This window comes from Mauremys reevesii, linkage group 3 (genome assembly GCF_016161935.1).
Source record: "Mauremys reevesii isolate NIE-2019 linkage group 3, ASM1616193v1, whole genome shotgun sequence".
Taxonomy (NCBI): domain Eukaryota; kingdom Metazoa; phylum Chordata; order Testudines; family Geoemydidae; genus Mauremys; species Mauremys reevesii.
Window position 1 is genome coordinate 141,918,460 of NC_052625.1, and position 21,210 is coordinate 141,939,669.

A 21,210-nucleotide genomic window follows, 5' to 3' on the forward strand; every position below is an offset into this window, starting at 1 on the left:
TGTATAATTAATTTTGCTAGGTGTAAGTTAAGTAGGGTAGTGTGCTATAATTGGTTAGAGAATTATGTTACAATATGTTAGGATTGGTTAGACAGATTTCAGTAAAATGATTGGTTAAGGTATAGCTGAAAATATTACTATATAAACTGGGGTCAAACAGGAAGTGGGCAGAAGGGGAATTGGAATAATGTTTGCTAAGGTGGGTGGGAACAGGGACACAGGCAAGGCTCTGCGGCCTCAAAGCTGGGAAGGGGGGACACGGGGTAAATTCTCTGCTGCATCAGAGCTGGGAACGGAACACTGGGGAACAGACTCTACCGGCATATAGAGATAAGTCCAACTGGTGTGAAGGGCTTTGAAATATGCTTGCTTGGAAACTAACCTCAATAAACATCGCACTGTCTGCGCTTCGGACTTCTGGTGTTTTGCTTTTTGCTGTCTGCATGATAAGAACCAGGGAAGTGGGAGTGTTGAGGGAAAGTCCTCTAACAGGAATACTGAAGCATATGCTGAAAATGTATGTGACTAGGTGCCAGAATGACTGGGACGTCGTCCGTATTTACAGTATGCGTACAGGAGTGTACCCCAAGAATCTGTAGGGTGTGCTCCCTTTGATCTACTGTATAGAAGGCAGGTCAGGGAACCGCTAGATCTGATTCGTGTTTCTTGGGAAGGCAATACTGAGGAGACAGAGCTGCTAGTGGTGGAGTATGTGTCTCAATGTAAAGAGAGTTTGCAAGGCATGATGAAGTTGGTTCAGCAGAATCTTAAGAAAAGCCAGAAAGCTCAGAAAGCTTGGTATGATAGGCATACTAAGGAAACAGGATTGGAAGTTGGAGATATGGTGCTTATGCCAGATCCTGTGAGAGAAAATAAAATGCAAGATATTTGGAATGGACCCTGTGAGGTAATGGAAAGAGTTAGTGAGGTTACTTATAATGTGAGGGAACCCCATGGCAGAGGAGTTGGGTAAACAGTGCATGTCAATAGATTGAAGGCTTACTCTGAAAGGGAAGTAGTTGTGAATTTGATTTGCTGTGCTGATGACACTTTGTCCCTTTAACTGATATGGTTTCAGAAAGCAAAGAGGAGACACAGCTTGAAAACGTTAAGTTGGGGGAGGGTTTAGCTACAGCTCAAAAGAAGATTGTTAGCTCTGTCAAAGCATCAGAGGCAGACATTCTGAAATTGGCCTGGGTTAACTGACAAGATAATGCACTCTGTTCAAACCACAGATCTCCACCCAGCTCCTGGCAGGGCACGTTGGGCCAAGGGAGAAATGCAGAAACAGGTTCAGGAAGAGGCTGAAAGCATGTTAGCAATGGGAGTAGCTACTAGGCCCAAAAGCCCCTGGGCCTCCCTTATTGTGATGGTGCCCCAAAAGGACAAAACCTGAGGTTTTGTGTGGATTACAGGAATCTGAATGCTATCGCTCAACCTGACCCTTACCTCCACACACAGAATAGAGGATCTGCTAGGTATACTGGGGGGAGTGAAATTCATGAGCACACTGAATTTAATTCGAGGTTACTGGCAAATTCCTTTAGATGCTGATGCCCAAGAAAAATCTGCTTTCATAGTGGAATCTGGTCTATCTGAGTTCAAGGTCTCACTATTTGGATTGCAGGATTCAGGAGCCACATTCATGAGGTTTATAAATGAAGTCCTGCAGGGATTGGAAACTTTCGTAAGGGCTTACGTGGATGATCTAGCTCAGTGGTCTCCAAAGTGGGGTGTGCAAGATGATCCATTGGGGGTGTGGCAGGAGGAGCACTGCTGGGGGCGGGGGAAGGGCGGCCGGAAGAGAGAGGGAACGAGCGAGCGGGGAAGCTGCCCCCCTCCCCTGCAGGCAGGGCCACCCAGAACGCAGGGGCTTTAGGGGCTGCAGGGCCCTGGGCTAAGGGGGCCCCTTTCAGAAAGCGGCCCTGAGTCCTCCGGCCCATGGAGGAGCAGGGGCAGCCGCGCAGCCAGCGGCCAGAAAGAAGTGGCACTTTCCCCTTCAAAGCCGGCTGGAGAGAAGTGGTTGCTTCTCTTCAGCTGGTGGCTGTGTGGCTGCCCCTGCTCCTCCTGAGTCCTCCGGCCCGTGCTCGCAGGGCCACATTCTGAAAGGGGCTTTAGAACTGCAGGCCGGAGCCCCCTTAGCCCAGGGCCCTGCATCCCCTAATACCCCTGTGTTCCAGGTTGCCCTGCCCCGGGGTGGAGGGCAACTCCCAGAATCATGGACATGGGGGCAGTGCCGCACTGTACAGAGCCACCTGCACACCCCCTGCACCAAACAGGAGCTGCCCCAGGTAAGTGCTCTGCACCTCCTGCCTGCCCCAGCCCTGAGCCTCCTCCCGCACCCTGACCCTGAGCACCCTCCTGCACCCTAACTCCTTCCTCGACCCTGCACCCCCACTCTGAGCACCCTCCCGCACCCTAACTCCTTCCTCGACCCCGCATCCCACCCTGAGCCCCCTCCTGCACCCTAACCCTAATCCAGACCGTCAAATCACTGTATCACAAAGTGTTAAACCAAGGTTTTCAGAAATAATGACGCATATTCAATCACATTGCTCTCACTAAAAAAATAATAATAATTTTGTTTGTGAGAGCAGAAAGGTTTTTTGTACCGTTAATAAAATACAATATTTTTTTAAAAATATTGTTTATTTCATCTTTATCTCATCCTTTTTTAATTTCTATTTTTGTATGTTTTATAATGTACATAATATATTAGTGTAGTAGTACATGTATATAATTTATACATAAATATACGTATATTGGGGGTGCGTGCTCAAAATTTTTTTACTAATAGGGGTGTGCGATCAAAAAAGTTTGGAGACCGCTGATCTAATTAGCCATTTTCAGCAGCTCTTGGCAAGATCACATAAACCAAGTGGGAATGGTGTTACATAGGCTTAGAGAGGCTAACCTGACAAAGTTTCTAAATGCAAGCATCAAAGGGACACGGTGCACAGTGGGCTGGTTTGCCCTGAGCCTATTAAAAGCTGGCCTGCGCCTACAACAAAGAAGCAGGTCCAATCCTTTATTATTTTTAAAGGGGTTCACTGATATTGTTGCTCCCATAACAGACCTTATAAAGAAAGGGAAGCCTGACAAAGTAGTGTGGACAGAGGCCTGGGAAAAGGACTTCCAGAACATAAAAGAAGCCTTATCTAAAGAACCTGTCTTAGCCAGCCCTGATTTTGAGACACCATTTCTGCTATACACTAATGCCTGCAATATTGGATTTGGAGCAGTGCTAATGCAAGAAGGAGACACCCCAATTAATGCGTAAGCAAGAAACTGACACCAGTGAACAAAATTATGCAACTATTGAAAAGGAATGTTATGCAATTGTGTGGGCCTGTTAAGCAATTTAAACCCTATTTGTACAACAGACGGTTCAACATATTAAGCAACCATGCACCTCTCATATGGCTGCATGGAGCTAAGGGAACCAATTCCAGGGGTGTTTGTTGGAGTGCAACCTTACAGGAATATGAAATTAACATAATTTATATTAAAGGCAGAGGAAATGTAGTGGCAGATGCATTGTTGAGAGTGGGGAACTCCTAAGATGCACCCAGCAGTGTCTGGGACACCCTTTTCTACATCAATTTTGCATTGGGGGTGTGATGCTGAATAAAGGAAGGTGACCATGTTTACACTAAACCACTGATGCACAGTTGTGATAAATCTTATACAATATGTCGTGTCATGTATCATCGGAAAAGTTATAGTCTGCTATGTATGATTATCCTGTTTATATGCATGTCATCATTGTATATGAAGTTATGAAACTTTGCTCTAGGTTCGTGTATCAAACCTGTTGTGTTTCTGGATAACACCTCCAAGACAGATTTACACGAAGGCTAGCCAGCCTGCTTGATGGCCCATTAAGGACAATCAGCTCTTCCAGGGACCCCTCCCAAGGTCTCTTCTTCGGCACATGTAGGCAATGAATGTCTTATGACTCAGCAAGACACATGTGACCCAGGACTACTGTTTGTGGCAGTAACTTTTCATGCACATGTGCTGTGGGTATAAATTGCAGACTGGGACAATGCTCTTTGTCTTCAATCCTGCATCATTTCACTGGACTGTGATTTTCTAACAAGAAAGAAGCTTTAACGAAGGACTGATGACCCCCAATCTTTTTGGGTGATCCAGAGAGACATATTGCAAGGTAGCAGAATTACCATCACTGGTGTTTTCCTGACCTATAGACTCTGAAATCTATTGTAATGTATATGATTCCTTAAACCATTTAATAACTTCTTTTCTTTTCTTATAAATCTTTAGTTAGTTTACTAAAGATTGGGTGCAACGTGGTATTTGGTGAGATCCTGAAAGTACATGTTGACCTGGGGTGAATGTCTGATCCTTTGGGATTAGAAGAACCGAACGTGTGGTGAATTTTGGTTTTAAGAACCTTTCATCACCAAGTCCAGTTGTCTGGTTGGTGATTGGGGGCTGGAATGCCTAGGGGACTGTTGTTTGGCTCTCTGTGAACTAGGGCAGTGATATAAGAGTTCACCTTTGTTACTGGTTTGGTGAAATCTTATGATAGAATAAACCACCAGTTCTGGGGTGTGTCTGCCCTGTTTCTTACAATCTGTCCTGGATTTGGCATTCTCAGCTGTGACCCATATCAGGCAAAGTGACAACCATTAATAAATATTTGTTCCCCAGGTAGATGCTTATAAACTGTAATCAAGGCTCCCTTTAACCTCTCTTTATTAAGCTAAATAAATAGAGCTCTTTGAGTCTATCACTATAAGACATGTTTTCTAATCCTTTAATCATTCTTGTGGATCTTTTCTGTACCCTCTCCAGTTTATCAACATCCTTCTTAAACTGTGGACACCAGAACTGAACACGGTATTCCAGCAGTAGTTGCATCAGTGCTAAATACGAGTAAAACAACCTCTCTACTCCTCTAGATTCCCTTGTTTATGTCTCCAAGGATTGCATTAGGCCTTTTGTCCACGGCATCACACTGGGAACTCATGTTTGGCTGACTAGCCCCCAGAACCCCCAAATCTTTTTCAGAGTCACTGCTTCTCAAGACAGAGTCCCCATTCTTTGGTCCTAGATGTATGCATTTACATGCACCCACCACACTTTTTGCTTGCGCCTAGTTTACCAAATGATCTGGATCACTCTGTATCAATGACCTGTCCTCTTCATTATGTATCACTCCCCCAATTTTTGTGTCATCAGCAAACTGTATTCGTGATAATTTTGTTTTCTTTTAGGTCATTAATAAAAATGTTCAATAGTGTATGAAGAAATCCGATCTCTGCGGAATCTGACTGGAAACACACCTATTCAAAGATCATTCCTGTTTACTTTTTTTTTTGAGACTTGTCAGTTAGCCAGCTTTTAATTCATTTAATGTGTGCTGTGCTAATTTTATATCATTCTAGTTTGTTAATCAAAATGTCATGTGGTATCAAATCAAACACCTTACAGAAGTGTAGATATATTACATCAACACTATTACCTTTATCAATCAAATTTGTAATCTCATCAAGAAAGATAGTTTGACAGTATTTACTTTCCATAAATCCATATTTATTGGCATTAATTATATTACCCTCCTTTCTTAATTGAGTCCTGAATCAGCTATTCCATTATTTTGCCCAGAATTATCTTGCTCCTTAGTCAGCTCTTTTAAAAAAAAAATGTGGTTGCAAATTATCTGGAATTCTTCATTTAAAAATATTTAACATTAATAGCTACTGTTTAACATCCTCCTGAGACATTAGTGGAATGGAAAGAGTGTTACCATAAAATATGATTACATCATCTGTTTTTCCCCAAATACAGGACAGAGATATTTATTGAACACTTCTACCTTTTCTGCATTATTATTGACAATTCTGTCATTTCCATCTAGTAATGGTCCAATATAATTGTTAGGATTTGTTCCCCCTAATATACTTAAAACAAAAGCAAAAACAAACAACCCCCCACCACCACCCAAACTCTGCTGGCTATACATTTCTCCTTGTCCCTTTGCATCCCTTATCAATTTTCTATAATTCCTAGTTTCTCATTTATATTTATTACTACCAACTTTTCCTTTCTTCCTTTTGTTATATACATATTTTTTATGGTTGCCTTCATTTCCCCACTAAACCAGGTTGATATTTTTAATACACAGGTCTATAATACAACACACACTCAACGCACCCACCCACCACGCTGGTCTGGGTTTTATTCTCTTGGTACATTATAAATGTTATCAAATCATGATCACTTGTGCCTAAATTACTATTAATTTTTAGTTCTGTGATCCTTTCCTTTTCATCTGTCAAGACAAGGTGTAATATTGAATTCTCCTGTCTTTACTGTTTAGTAAATAAACTTGAGAATGATGCCTGAAAACATCCTCTTCCTTGTGATAAAAAGCAGCTGCTGTAATGTCTTTTCATGCTAATCTCAAAATTTTTTAACAGATTAAGGTCTCAGTCCCGCAACCCACTACTCACATGAGTAGTGACTTCTCACATGGACGAAGTTTCTTGCATACTTTCATATTTGCAGGATTGGAACCGTAGAAGATTTAGTTACTGAGTGTACTAAAATCAAACTATTTTATTTAATTTTAATTTTTAAAAATGTAATTATTAAAGAAATCCTAATATTCAAAATAAATAACCACCTTAATGCTGTTAACCTATGGGGGAAACAATTTTCTTTTGGAAGAGTTATGGGCTTTTAAAAAAAAATTGATATCACAAAAATATCTGGTACAAATTATACTACACAGCTGACTAACTGTTAACTGATCTAGAAAAAAATAAAATTCCCTAAAACTATACTAAAATATGTACAGCAATGCAAAGTGTACTGATCTTAAACACAAAACATATTGGCAGCACCATGTTAAAAATGCATATTATAGTGATAAATCTGGGATCCCTAATGAAAAGAGAGAGCATGGTTTTATACAGTCTGACAGAAGGATAGTACAGTTCTGAGATTAGAGGCTTGAACAAAAAGCTGGCATGTGGAATTGCAGTCTTTTTATATAATGACTTTTGGCAAATATCTGCTTTAGGACCGAGTGGAAATGTTGTCTGCCAGGAGAAACAACTTCTTGAGTAATGGCCAATCACTACGCAGTGATGAAGGATGAGCTTCAAGTGAGAAGCCCCCAAAAGCCAGTTTAAATTATTAAATCAGAAAAGCAGTATTTTTAACGATGATCACTCTGACAAACACAGGACCCTGGAATTATAGCTGATTCAATGTTTGAACTAGGGTGGATTTGTACTGCAGGAGGTTATTGGAGTGTAGAGTGTCTCATCGCTATTTCCCACAAAATGCCTTATTTTGCAAAACTCATTTTATTACTCTTTTGCTTTGTCCTTCTTGTGGGGAGCAGAAAGCACAGGAGGAGGAGGTGGACAGGTCAGCTGGAGGTGCAGAAGGCAAGGTAAGGAACATTCAAATATATAACTCTCTTGCTCTCACTACATATACACTAGTGAAATTAATACTGTATAGATATATACAGTCAGTTCAGTTAGATGTGTACATGAAATTTGCCTATTTTAATTGTATATGTGTCTAGCTTCTATGCTTCTAGCTTCTGAATAACCTTATACAATCTTTACTGCTATCTTCAGACTTAACTGTAATTGGTCATATTTCTAGCAGCTGTCATTGGTAATCTGGCCATTGATTGTATTTTAGTGAACACAGTCTCAGACATGCACACACAATACTGTAGATACAGTAAGAATTGAAGGTAGATGTAGAACAAGGGTTCAGCCCATTCAGTTTTAAATATCCTCCCAGCAATAACATAAGGCTTGATTTTAAATGAATCTTTCAAAGTGCCTTCTATTTTCCTGTGGTTGTTTATTTAAACATCTCTATTATGCAAATCCACCTGAAAATGCATTTCATTTTCTCCTGACAACTTGTGGGGTTTTAGTTAGTGTACATGGTATTCTTACTGCATAGGAGTATATACTGTATCAGTTTTGTAAAGTTATTCTGCAGATACATTTTGGAAAATTATGTGGGAACTTTAATATAACTTTTTTTATAGTATTAATAAGGCAAGTGTGCACCAAAGAGTTAAAGGTCTTAGTGAAGTTTGTTAGATTTAATATTACTGAGACTGGGGGTGAGGAGAGGTTTACATTAGAAAAGATAAGCTTCCAAACCTGCCAAGCAGTCCAGAGTATATTATCCTTTTTTGTATAGAGTTATGTCATCCAGTGACAATTATATCTTATAAGATTGTTTGCTAGGTTAAGAGCTTGAAAATAAAGTTGGGTTAATCCATCTTATTAAATGGAATCACTCTGACTGTAAATAGTCATCTTTTTATTCATTTTGTATTGTTTAATATGGCACTGTGAACATAACTTTTTATTTACAGAAAGTGCTGAGATTCAGTAGACATTTTGCAGAAAATGTATTATGAAAGAAGCAGAAGCAGAGAGGCTAGTATTGTCTAATATTTCTATTGGTATTTAATGCAGAATATGCAAGCACATGTTTTTAGTGACATAAAATTTATTCTCTAATTTAGATATCTGGGGCCTGATGCTAAACCATTTACATCAAAAGGAATGCTTTGCCACTGACTTCAAAAGAATCTGGTCCTTACTGAATGTAAATCTGAAGCATGCTTGGCTTTCTTTCAGAATATTTTGTTTGCGAAATCTAATGATTCATCATTAGTACTTGTGTGGGATTCTTTCCTATATGGTTAAACTCTACTTTGAAAAGTTACAAAGCAGCATAAACTGCTAATACACATTTTTACAGTCTGAACATCTCTCTTTTCAAAAGTACTGCCACTCTCTTGGTTAATAAGTTGTTATTGGAAGGTTTCTCTCTTCACAAATTATTCTTGACATTTATTAAAATAAACTATTACCTACCCCATTGACTTTTGCAAAGTCGTAATAGTAGAGAATTCAAGAAATAGTCAAACTTTTTTCTTAAATACATGGATTATGCACTGTAGAGGACAATAGATATTACTCGATTTACTGTGAATTAATGATGTATAACTAACAAACAATGTGTTAGCCAATGAAAGGATAAATCATTATATTTCAAAAGTATAAGGAACAGTTTTTATGTCTTTCTCCACAGATGTTAAATAACCACCAAAACTATATTTCTAAACTACTTAGCATAGACCACTATGTCCTTGTGATTTATCCATATAAACTTTCTTAATGCATTCATTTAAATGTATGTAAAATGCAGTGTATTTAGAAACCTGAAAATGAGAATCACCTTTCTTTTTATTTATAGTCATTTCTGTAGTGCTCACTGTTAAAAACATTTTATACAGAGTTAAATAGTAACAGTAACTTAAACATTCCTGATTATTTTGTACTGCAAAACTCTGGCTGTCTTGTGTTAAAACCAAACCTGTGCTGAAAATTGCATGGTGCTGGACTTTTTTGCCTGCAGTCAAATGAAACCCAATTTCAATGTCAGATTGCCATTCCTTATAGAGAGAAACAAAAATAAATGGGTCTTTTATTTTTTTTTTTATTTTTGTAACTGCTTCATGCATTCTGCTTTGTATTTCTCTTGCTTCTTTTTCTATAAATACGTTAGGCAAGAAAAAATATTTTCAACTATTGGAGCCTATATATAAAAGTTTTCCATTTTCCATTTTCGATAAGGTGCCGGTCAGTGTAGTATATGTGCATACTAAAAAGCCAGGTACGTTAATAGGAGTCTTTACATGTCTTCAAAGACCTTTGATTTTGGCTCTATTAACCCAAAAATCTTTTTGCTCCATAATTTGTTGTTTGATCACTTTTTAGAGCGTTATATTCAAGGATCTCAAAGAACTTTGTTTAATATTAAGTGACCCCCTCAGTTCCCAGAATAATGAATATTAAAGATGGGTAAACTGAGACACAAAGCGATTAAGTGATTTGGCTAAAGCAAAACAACAGAGCAGTGGCAAAGCCAAGAATAGAAGCTGGGCACTTTGGCTCCTTGTCCTTTGTTCTATGTACATAGCTTCTTCTATCATTTTAATTACACAACACAAAACACAGCTATTTTAAAAGAATATTAAACCAATATTATTAGAGTTGCAAAGTCAAGCACTCAAAATCTGGAAAATTCCTGAATTAATAGGGTGACCATCCGCCCCATTTTTAAAGGGACAGTCCCTTTTTTGGGGGACTTTTTCTTATATAGGCGCCTATTATCCCCCAACCCCATCCCGGTTTTTCACAGTTGCTATCTGGTAACCCTATGAATTAAGGTTTCCTGTGCAACTTTAATTAAGCTCCCTTGTGAGTATGCATTATGATACAGTCTTTAATTACATGATTACAGGCTATTTTTTTTCACAAGGCCTCTGCCTCATTCAGTTCACAGAATGGACAGGGATCAATATTTTCCATCATTGTTCAACGTGTGGCATTAGGTCTTATTTATTTTATTCTATTCAGACCCTGCTCTGAAGACAAAATTAATAATTTCCTCATGGGCTTTTATATGGTGCTCATCACTATAGTATCTGAGTGTTTCACAAACGTTATTGAATTTATCTTCACAAGATCCCTGTGAGATGAGGGGGTGATGAGTGTCAGAGGGGGTGATGATATCCCCATTTTACAGATAAGAAACTGAGGCACAGAGAGTAAAATCAAAAGTATCCAAATAGCATAGCTGAAGTCGACATATCTTAGATTGACTTACTTTGCGTTCTTGCGCTGCTCCCCCATCAACTCTGCTTCCTCCTCTCGCCCTGGTGGAGTTCTGGAGTTGACAGGGAGTGTGTTCGGGGATGGATTTATTGCGTCTAGATGAGACACGATACATCGATTCCCCGATAGATCGATCCCTACCCGCCAATCTGGTGGGTAGTGTAGACATACCCTCAGTGACTTGCTCCGCATCATACAGGAACCCTGTGGGAGAGGCAGAGATATAATCCAGTTCCCCAGGGCAGCATTCAGCTGCCTTCACAACGAGACCAGGCTTTCTGTCCTGGTAATTCCTTGCCTCATTCACTACACACCTCCCACCTTCTGCAACAAATGAAACGAGTTTCCTTCACTACACATCCCTGATTACTCCCCATATCAGGTCTATTCTGTGCACTGAATGAGGGAGGGGTCTTGTGGGAAAGTAGTTTATCATGTAATTAATAACGTTCCTTTAACATAGTTTTTGTGTGTAATTTCCGAAGTTATTTGCAATTACATAGTTACACAGACATTCTAGGCCACTTAGATTTTGCAACGTCTATGCTTGGTGATTTTTCACAAGGATGCATAAGAAGCCCAGAACACTGCTAGACTGAGAAGAAAATTGTGGTATTTCTTCAGTAAGAAAGGAATCAAAACCACCCATTTGATTGTTTGAAGTTTACTGAGTTGTTATTTATCAATGTTTTTATGTAAAATGAACATGTGATGAGTGGGTCAAAGGGAGAATATATCATAATCCTTATGACTTTCAGCAAAGGCAAAACCAGGGGCTCATAACTAAAACTGGCCTAGAACTGCTAACATAATAAAGATTTGAGATTTCTCCGGTTTTCTCAGAAACAGAACACTAAATGTGTCAAAACATTTGTTGAAGTCACCAGAGTTACACCAAGGATCAGTGTGGTGTATTCTGTATGGTGTGGCAAAGCTCCTTCTCTGGCTTGGTGGATTCCATGCTTCCTCTTAGCGGCGGGCTGGGGAATTCCTCTCTCCCGTGGAATTTCCCCACACCCCTGGGTTTACTGTCTTCACCTTGTCAGAGCAGGGGTTCCTCTCAGCCTTCCTGACAGGGGAGGAGAGCCTCTTAGTCTCTGGTAGCTCCTCCGGGTGTAGTGGCAGCAGGCCAGACACCCAGTTCAATCTCTCTCCTCTGGTGGGGTCTCTTCCCCCAAACCTCTAGGGCCCAGAAGGGCTGTACGCCTAGTTGGGCAGGTTTTCCCCTGCTTTTCACCTGTGAGATGTTCCTTCTGGCATTTGTCAGTATCTGCACTGTCCGGCTCTCCAGTAGCACACCTGCTCCCCACAGGTCCTATTGTGCACGCCTATCTGACTGGAGGGGAGGCTTTTAACAGGTTCTGGCAGGTCCTTGATTGGCCCCATGTGTCCTAATTAACCTGGAGAAACCCCTGTTCAATTACCAGGGGAAAAGGGACCTGCTTATCCTGGGGCTGATATACCTGCCTTCTATACCCCCTGGAGGAAGGGGGGACCCTATGGAGGAGGGGGCAAAGGGCCTGAAGTGCTAGTGCACTCAGGTCCATGTCTTCCACCTCCAGGCCTTCCAGAGACTCCTTTATAGTGCAGGTAGCCCGGCATGGAGCACGCTGGCGCATGCCTTCCTCTGCTGCCTCCAAGGGCTCCAGTCTGACTGGCAGCTCTTCTGTCTCCATCCGAGAGGTCTTCTGCAAGACTTCTCTGAGCTGCCAGTCTTCTACCAGGACCTCCTCTGGACCTGGACACTGGTCTCAGCGACCAGGTCTGTGTTGGCCACTGAGGGGATAGATCTCCTTGCAGAGCCCCTGCTACACAATCTCCAGTTTCATGTGCAGGTGGCAGAGTCTCCCTTGGTGCACCAGAGATTGGTCCTGGCAGAAGTCACCAGGATTGGAGACGTCCTGGACTACGACCAGGAGGACTGGGTGGATCCCCTAGCACTAGGTTGGCACATGGAGCTCTTCACTCTTTGGACACCCCAGCACGTACTTTGGGAGGTTGAGGCCACCTTACTGCCTTCTTCTTGGGTCTACCTCGAGCAGGTCCTGCAAGAGGGAACTCCCCACCCACTCCTCGCCCCAGGCCCTCCAGATCTTTCCATCCTGCCCCATTAGCCCCCGCGCCTCCCTCCTCCTCATACCCCAAGCCAGCTGCATGCTCTGCAACCGGTTTGTTTCCGAACCGCCCTGAGAGAACAACTGTACATGCTTGTGCTCCACACGCTTCATTTCCCCACCCTTGTGTCCTACCCGGACATCAAGTGGCGGGACCTATTACCAGCTCTGGAGGGTGGAGAGCCCCAGTAGGCCAGCTTGTATTCTACTCTGGTGTGGTTGCCCGCCGGAGATATTAGCTGACGGCTACTACATGGAGCCATGAGCACGGGCGTGTACCTGGCACGGTTCACCCCTATCCCCGAAACCTGCCCTTTCTGTGGTGTGAGGGAGACCCTGGCGCATGTGTATCTTCAGTGCGCCAGGTTGCAGCCTCTCTTCCGGCTCCTCCAGAACCTCTTATTGAGGTTCTGGCTGCACTTTCCCTGCACCCGTTTATTTATGCACACCCTATTCGTGGCCCCACAAAGTCAAGGGACCTCCTTGTGCACCTCCTCCTGGCCTAGGTGGCTATTTATAACACCAGGAAGAGGAGGTTGGCTGATGGGGGGGCTCTGTGACTGTAGGGCCTGTTTTTGTTCCTTTTTCTGCTCACGCATCCAGGCAGATTTCCTGTGGGCAGCATCTGCTGGCTCCTTGGATGCCTTTAAGGAGCTGTCTGGAGTTCTCTGCTCGGTGTCCTCTTCAGGTTCCCTAGTTTTGACCCTTTGACCCCCATGCCTGCTCCTGTTTTTTCCTTTGTTGTCCCCTGAACTTAGTTGAGTTCTGGGCTCAGTAGCTCCTCCCCAGGCTGGGGGAGGAGCTTTTAGCTGTGGGCAGGCTTACACCCACCCACTTCCCAGCACACAGTATGTGTGTTTTTTTTTTCCTGCCAAATTTGACATCTGTTCCTTGAAGGTTCTCTTAGATAAGTCATTGATCATTTAAATTTGACCTGTCTTGCAAGTACACAGGAAATAACTTAATACTAGGGCTGTCGATTAATAGCAGTTAACTCACGCAATTAACTAAAAAAAATTAATTGTGATTAAAAGAATTGTGATTAATTGCATTGTTAAACAATAGAATACCAATTAAATGTATTAAATATTTTTTGGATGTTTTTCTACATTTTCAAATATATTGATTTCTATTACAACACAGAAAACTAAGTGTACAGTGCTCACTTTATATTATTATTTTTATTAAAAATATTTGCACTGTAAAAATGAGAAAAGAAATATTTTTCAATTCACCTCATACAAGTCCGGTAGTCCAATTTCTCTATTGTGAAAGTGTAACTTACAAATGTAGATTTTTTTTTGGTTACATAACTGCACTTAAAAAAAACCCAACAGTATAAAACTTTAGAGCCTACAAGTCCACTCAGTCATACTTCTTGTTCAGCCAATCACTCAGAAAAACAAGTCTGTTTACATTTACGGGAGATAATGCTGCCTGCTTCTTAGTTACAAATGTCTCCTAAAAGTGAGAACAAGCATTCACTTGGCACTTTTGTAGCCAGTGTTGCAGAGTATTTACATGCCAGATATGCTAAACATTCGTATGCCCCTTCATGCTTAGGCCACCATTCCAGAGGATATGCTTCCATGCTGCTGATGCTCGTTAAAAAAACGTGTTAAATTTGTGACTGAACTCCTTGGGGGAGAATTGTATGTCTCCTGCTCTGTGTTTTACCTGCATTCATGTCATATATTTCATGTTATAGCAGTCTCGGATGAAGACCCAGCACGTATTCATTTTAAGAACACTTTACGGCAGATTTGACAAAACGAAAGAAGGTACCAATGTGTGATTTCTAAAAATAGCTACAGCACTCAACCCAGGTTTAAGAATCTGAAGTGCCCTCCAAAATCTGAGAGGGATGAGGTGTGGAGCATGCTTTCAGAAGTCTTAAAAAGCAACACTCAGATGCGGAAACTACAGAACCCGAACCACCAAAAAAGAAAGTCAAGCTTCTGCTGGTGGCATCTGACTCATGATGATCAAAATGAACATGTTGGTCCACTCTGCTTTGGATCATTATCGAGCAGAACCCATCATCTTTATGGATGCATGTCCTCTGGAATGGTGGTTGAAGCGTGAAGGGACATATGAATGTTTAGCGCATCTGGCATGTAAATATCGTGCAACGCCCGCTACAACAGTGCCATGCGAACGCCTGTTCTCACTTTCAGGTGACATTGTAAACAAGAAATGGGCGGCATTATCTCCTGCAAATTGTAACCAAACTTGTTTTTCTGAGCGATTTGGCTGAAGTAGGACTGAGTGGACTTGTAGGCTCTAAAGTTTCACATCATTTTATTGTTGAATGCAGTTATTTTTGTAAGTTCAACATTCATGGTAAAGAGATTGCACTACAGTACTTGTATTAGGTGAATTGAAAAATACTATTTCTTTTGTTTTTTACAGTGCAAATATAAAGTGAGCACTGTACACTTTTTGTATTCTGTGTTGTAATTTAAATCAATATATTTGAAAATGTAGAAAACATCCAAAAATTACATCAGAAGCAGGAAGCCTGCTAAACAACCAGTGGGGCCCCTTGACGATGAAAATACAAAAGGAGCGCTTAAAGATGATAAAGTCATTGCAGAGAAACTAAATGGATTCTTTGCTTCAGTCTTCACGGCTGAGGATGTTAGGGAGATTCCCAAACCTGAGCTGGCTTTTGTAGGTGACAAATCTGAGGAACTGTCACAGATTGAAGTATCACTAGAGGAGGTTTTGGAATTAATTGATAAACTCAACATTAACAAGTCACCGGGACCAGATGGCATTCACCCAAGAGTTCTGAAAGAACTCAAATGTGAAGTTGCGGAAATATTAACTAAGGTTTGTAACCTGTCCTTTAAATCGGCTTCGGTACCCAATGACTGGAAGTTAGCTAATGTAAGGCCAGTATTTAAAAAGGGCTCTAGGGGTGATCCCAGCAATTACAGACCGGTAAGTCTAACGTTGGTACCGGGCAAATTAGTTGAAACAATAGTAAAGAATAAAATTGTCAGACACATAGAAAAACATAAACTCTTGAGCAATAGTCAACATGGTTTCTGTAAAGGGAAATCGTGTCTTACTAATCTATTAGAGTTCTTTGAAGGGGTCAACAAACATGTGGACAAGGGGGATCCGGTGGACATAGTGTACTTAGATTTCCAGAAAGCCTTTGACAAGGTCCCTCACCAAAGGCTCTTAAGTAAATTAAGCTGTCATGGGATAAAAGGAAAGGTCCTTTCATGGATTGAGAACTGGTTAAAGAACAGGGAACAAAGGGTAGGAATTAATGGTAAATTCTCAGAATGGAGAGGGGTAACTAGTGGTGTTCCCCAAGGGTCAGTCCTAGGACCAATCCTATTCAATTTATTCATAAATGATCTGGAGAAAGGGGTAAACAGTGAGGTGGCAAAGTTTGCAGATGATACTAAACTACTCAAGATAGTTAAGACCAAAGCAGATTGTGAAGAACTTCAAAAAGATCTCACAAAACTAAGTGATTGGGCAACAAAATGGCAAATGAAATTTAATGTGGATAAATGTAAAGTAATGCACATTGGAAAAAATAACCCCAACTATACATAAAACATGATGGGGGCTAATTTAGCTACAACGAGTCAGGAAAAAGATCTTGGAGTTATCGTGGATAGTTCTCTGAAGATGTCCACGCAGTGTGCAGAGGCGGTCAAAAAAGCAAACAGGATGTTAGGAATCATTAAAAAGGGGATAGAGAATAAGACTGAGAATATATTATTGCCCTCATATAAATCCATGGTACGCCCACATCTCGAATACTGTGTACAGATGTGGTCTCCTCACCTCAAAAAAGATATTCTAGCACTAGAAAAGGTTCAGAAAAGAGCAACTAAAATGATTAGGGGTTTAGAGAGGGTCCCATATGAGGAAAGATTAAAGAGGCTAGGACGCTTCAGTTTTGAAAAGAGAAGACTAAGGAGGGACATGATAGAGGTGTATAAAATCATGAGTGATGTTGAGAAAGTGGATAAGGAAAAGTTATTTACTTATTCCCATAATACAAGAACTAGGGGTCACCAAATGAAATTAATAGGCAGCAGGTTTAAAACAAATAAAAGGAAGTTCTTCTTCACGCAGCGCACAGTCAACTTGTGGAACTCCTTACCTGAGGAGGTTGTGAAGGCTAGGACTATAACAATGTTTAAAAGGGGACTGGATAAATTCATGGTGGCTAAGTCCATAAATGGCTATTAGCCAGGATGGGTAAGAATGGTGTCCCTAGCCTCTGTTCGTCAGAGGATGGAGATGGATGGCAGGAGAGAGATCACTTGATCGTTGCCTGTTAGGTTCACTCCCTCAGGGGCACCTGGCATTGGCCACTGTCGGTAGACAGATACTGGGCTAGATGGACCTTTGGTCTGACCCGGTACGGCCTTTCTTATGTTCTTATGTTATTTAAATAAATGGTATTCTATTATTGTTTCAGTGTGATTAATCACGATTAATTTTTTAAATCACATGATTAATCATGATTAATTTTTTTAGTTGCTTGATGCCCTGCTTTTTGCACATTAAGTAGAGCTCTTGAAGTCCAGGGGACTACATAGATGGGTAAAAATACAGGCATATGTGATTATAGGGCAGAGGCCATTGTTTTAGTGGCCCCTGCCACTAAAACAGTAATCTTCTTAGTAATGTCACTGAATCACAGTGTTCCAGATGCAGAAATAGACACATAGGATTAAATTTCTGTGGATAGTTATATAGATACTAAGATCAATATAACTATCCACTGAAATTTAATCCTATGTGTCTATTTCTGCATCTGGAATACTGTGATTCAGTGACATTCTGTATGTTTACCTCTCTAACTGTGCTTTCCTTTTCACCCCTCAATTACAGTCTTCAACAGCCACAGTTGGAAAAGGATGGATACTCTCTTTTTTCCAAATGCTGAATATGATATTAATGTAAACAAAGCACTATGGAAACAGAGTTTGGTTTGAACTTTTGTTAGCTGAAAAGAATTGGCCAAGATTTTCAGAAGTGCCCACGGATTTTGGGTACCCAACTTGAAACATCTAAAAGGGGCCTGATTTTCAGAAAGCCCCGAGTATGTGCTCGGGGCTGGGCAGCCAAAAAGTGAGGTGAATAAAACCACTAGTGAGTTTTGAATATCCTTGCCTATTTGTTTACATTGCTGGGAAGGCTTTCTAAACTGATGTTCTTAGCTTGAAATGCATGGCCAGCTTCAAGTGAAAATTAGATTATTGTTGGTGGTACATTTTTCTAGAGTAAATTACTTTCCAAATTCTCATTTAAAGCAAATTGCTCAGAAGAGTAATAAAGTTAGTGTATGGGAAAGAAGATTACTAAAGGCAATGATTAATTTAAAAAGTTAAAATATTGTGAGTATTGTACACCTTAATTATGTTTAATCAACCTCGAGGTTCATTTTACCATGGTAATAGCCATGAAGAATTAGTTACAGTACCCAATATTAGTAATGTGCATTAGATACTGAAGTATTAACTACTGCTTGGTATCAGTATAGTACAGTAGATACTGAAGGAAATCGGGGGGCTACAAACCACGAACTATCAGCATGCTGCAACACAAGCCTCAGCATGTGCTCTATTTGCATGTGGCTCTCGTTTGGGTTGAACAAGGTCAAGGGCATGTAGATGGTGTATCACAAAACATCTTACAACTACAAAACAGCATTGCCCCTGGAGAAAATAGCAATTTAAAAACAAAAAAACCCAATGGACAGAGAGACACAGACACATGCAGTTGGCAGTGATGTCAACAGAACCACAGTTTGAATGGTCGATTCCTCATAGACTCATAGACTTTAAGGTCAGAAGGGACCATTATGATCATCTATTCTGACCTCCTGCACAATGCAGGCCACACAATCTCACCCATCCACTTCTATAACAAACCCCTAACCTGTGTCTGAGTTATTGAAGTCCTCAAATTGTGGTTTGAAGACCTCAAGCTTCAGAGAATCCTCCAGTAAGTGACTCATGCTCCATGCTGCAGAGGAAGGTGAAAAACCTCCAGGGCCTCCTTGAATCTAAGTACAGTTCAGATCATAACATTTATTCATCTGGTGTGATTAACATAGTGACTATTTCTTTTGCACAAATGCTTATATTTTCGATAATATAATTTACCATTGTACAGAACTTTGTATCCCTAGATCTCTCAGCACTTTTCATAGTATGTGTTGAGAGCACAGACTAGTACTTGTGAATGGCAGTGGCATCAAAGGAACCAAGTTCTGAATGATATTTATACCATCATTCCCCCATTTGGGTCGTATCATTGTAAACTGGGAGGTGAAATGGCTTGCCCAATGTCACACAAGTCAGTGGCAGTCAGTAATGTCTAAGCCCTATTCCTTCCTACCATCCTTTGTCTGTATAATTGTCTGTATAGATTGTAAGTTTTCCAGGGCTGGGATCTTTCCTCCAGAAGAACCTGTAAAGCTCCAAGCACACATTTAGTTCTGTGGCTCTCTGCTGTGATCAGTTGCCAAAAGGCATTTCTAGTCCTGAAGGCTGAGTGTAGCCACTGTGCTGTATCCTTGCACTCAAACATACTGGCCCAGTTCTACTCTCACATATGCAGATGCAGCTCCCATTGATTTCATCATAATGATGGACAGTGTTCAATATACTGTTTGCTCTCACAAGCCAAAGATAACCTCATAACTCATATGTGGCAGAGAATGAAGTGAAGCCAAGACTGGGATATGCAAAATCATTCCTAAAGCATGAAAGTAGAATGTGAACTTCATTGCCTGGTGTAACACCCATACCAAAAGACAGTTTCTCTGCAGACGAAGCATCCTTGTGTGAACTTTATTTAATACTATAATTGTCATTGGTTTTGCTGTTGGTTTAGCGTCTGATGGGTGTTGGGTGGATAAGGAATGCAGGGTCAGGACCACAGTAAATGAGGTTTGATTTACTGATAGTTTGCATGATCGGTGTGACGATTAGGGACCAGGAAGAACAAGGGGTGTAAACCCCAAAGAATAAGCAATTGAGTCAACTGATTGTATACAATATTACTGTACTATAAAAGGATATTGAATAAGGTCTTTTATGAAAGCTGGTGATTAATATCATTGTGAAATGTATGTATGAACACTATATGAAGAATTATAGATACTAAGATTATGCTTTAAAGTCTGTGACCAAACAAAGGGGGAAACAGGTTTTCTCCCAGATAGAAGGGAAGGCAGCTATCTGTGTCTCCAGTGCATTTTGGAATCAAAAGAAACAGAAACCTCATTTACATACAGATCAGTTGGGTGGCGGGAAATCAACAGGAAGGTCAGACCAGCAGGAGGTCATCCTGACTCTGGGGACAAAACAATGAGTTTTGGGAAACATTAGTAGAAGCCTTTTGTCATCCATCACTTAGGAGACATAGAGAATTGTGAGCCTGTGAAAGCTGGATCCCCCCGCCTGAAGGGAGAGGATGCTGGTAACTTGATATAAGTAAGAAAACTGCTTAAGCAAAAATCGTAACTTGTTAAGATGAAGTTTTGTTCCAAGAAAGTTTTGTTTGTAACCATACCAGTCTGTTTTCTCTTGCTGTGTACCTCTTAAATTTCTGTTCTTTGTTAATAAACTTATTCTTGTTTTATTACAAAATCATCCCAGTGCTGTGAATTGAAGTGGAGTGTGAGTCTTCAGCTAACCTAACAGGCTAATGTGTGCCACCTCTTTGGAGGCAGCTAACTTCATAACTTCCGTGAGTGCCCAGTGAGAGGGACTGAACTCTGCAGGGAGATGTCCCTAGGAAACTTGAGAACTGGAGTTTACTGATTGTTACCTTCAAGGCAAGGTTTGAACCAGGGCTGCCCGGGTGGGGGGAGCAAGTGGGGCAATTTGCCCCAGGCCCCGGGCCCCGCAGGGGCCCCCAGGAGAGTTTTTCGGGGCCCCTGGAGTGGGGTCCTTCACTCGCTCCGGGGGCCCCGGAGCTGCTTCTGCTCCCGGTCTTCGGCGGCGGGGGGTCCTTCCGCTCCAGGGCAGAAGGACCCCCCATCGCTGAATTACCGCTGAAGCGGGACCCGCCGCCGAAGTGCAGCCGGGTCTTCGGCGGTAATTCAGTGGCCGGGGGGGGCCTTCTGTTCTGGGACCCGCTGCCGAAGTGCCCCGAAGACCCGGCTGCACTTCGGCGGCAGGTCCCGCTTCAGCAGTAATTCGGCGGTGGGGAGTCCCCGTTGCAGGTCTTAGGGGCACTTCGGCGGTGGGTCCCGGAATGGAAGGACCCCCCCCCCGGCCGCCGAAGACCCCAGGCCCCTGGAATCCTCTAGGCGGCCCGGGTTTGAACTGACACAGAGCTTAGCAGCAGCAAAGTTCACTCATGCTGAGGCAGAGCAGAAACATAGGGACTCACAGTTC

At 41.6% G+C, this 21,210-nt stretch overlaps 1 protein-coding gene across 4 annotated transcripts in view; it reads left to right on the plus strand.

Annotated features, from left to right (window-relative positions):
* LOC120401313 (gamma-aminobutyric acid receptor subunit rho-2) overlaps positions 1-21,210 on the plus strand; it is a 76,299-nt gene that overhangs the window by 6,957 nt on the left and 48,132 nt on the right. For 3 of the 4 annotated variants that reach the window (XM_039531116.1, XM_039531120.1, XM_039531117.1), the window contains exon 2: positions 7,382-7,432. Coding sequence is in view for 1 of the 4 variants with exons in the window: in XM_039531115.1 (XP_039387049.1) it covers positions 7,245-7,432 (188 nt within the window). In the remaining 3 variants the exon portion in view is untranslated. Of the gene's footprint in view, positions 1-7,172; positions 7,433-21,210 lie in introns of those variants that run through there. The other variant, XM_039531115.1, reaches the window with a different exon arrangement.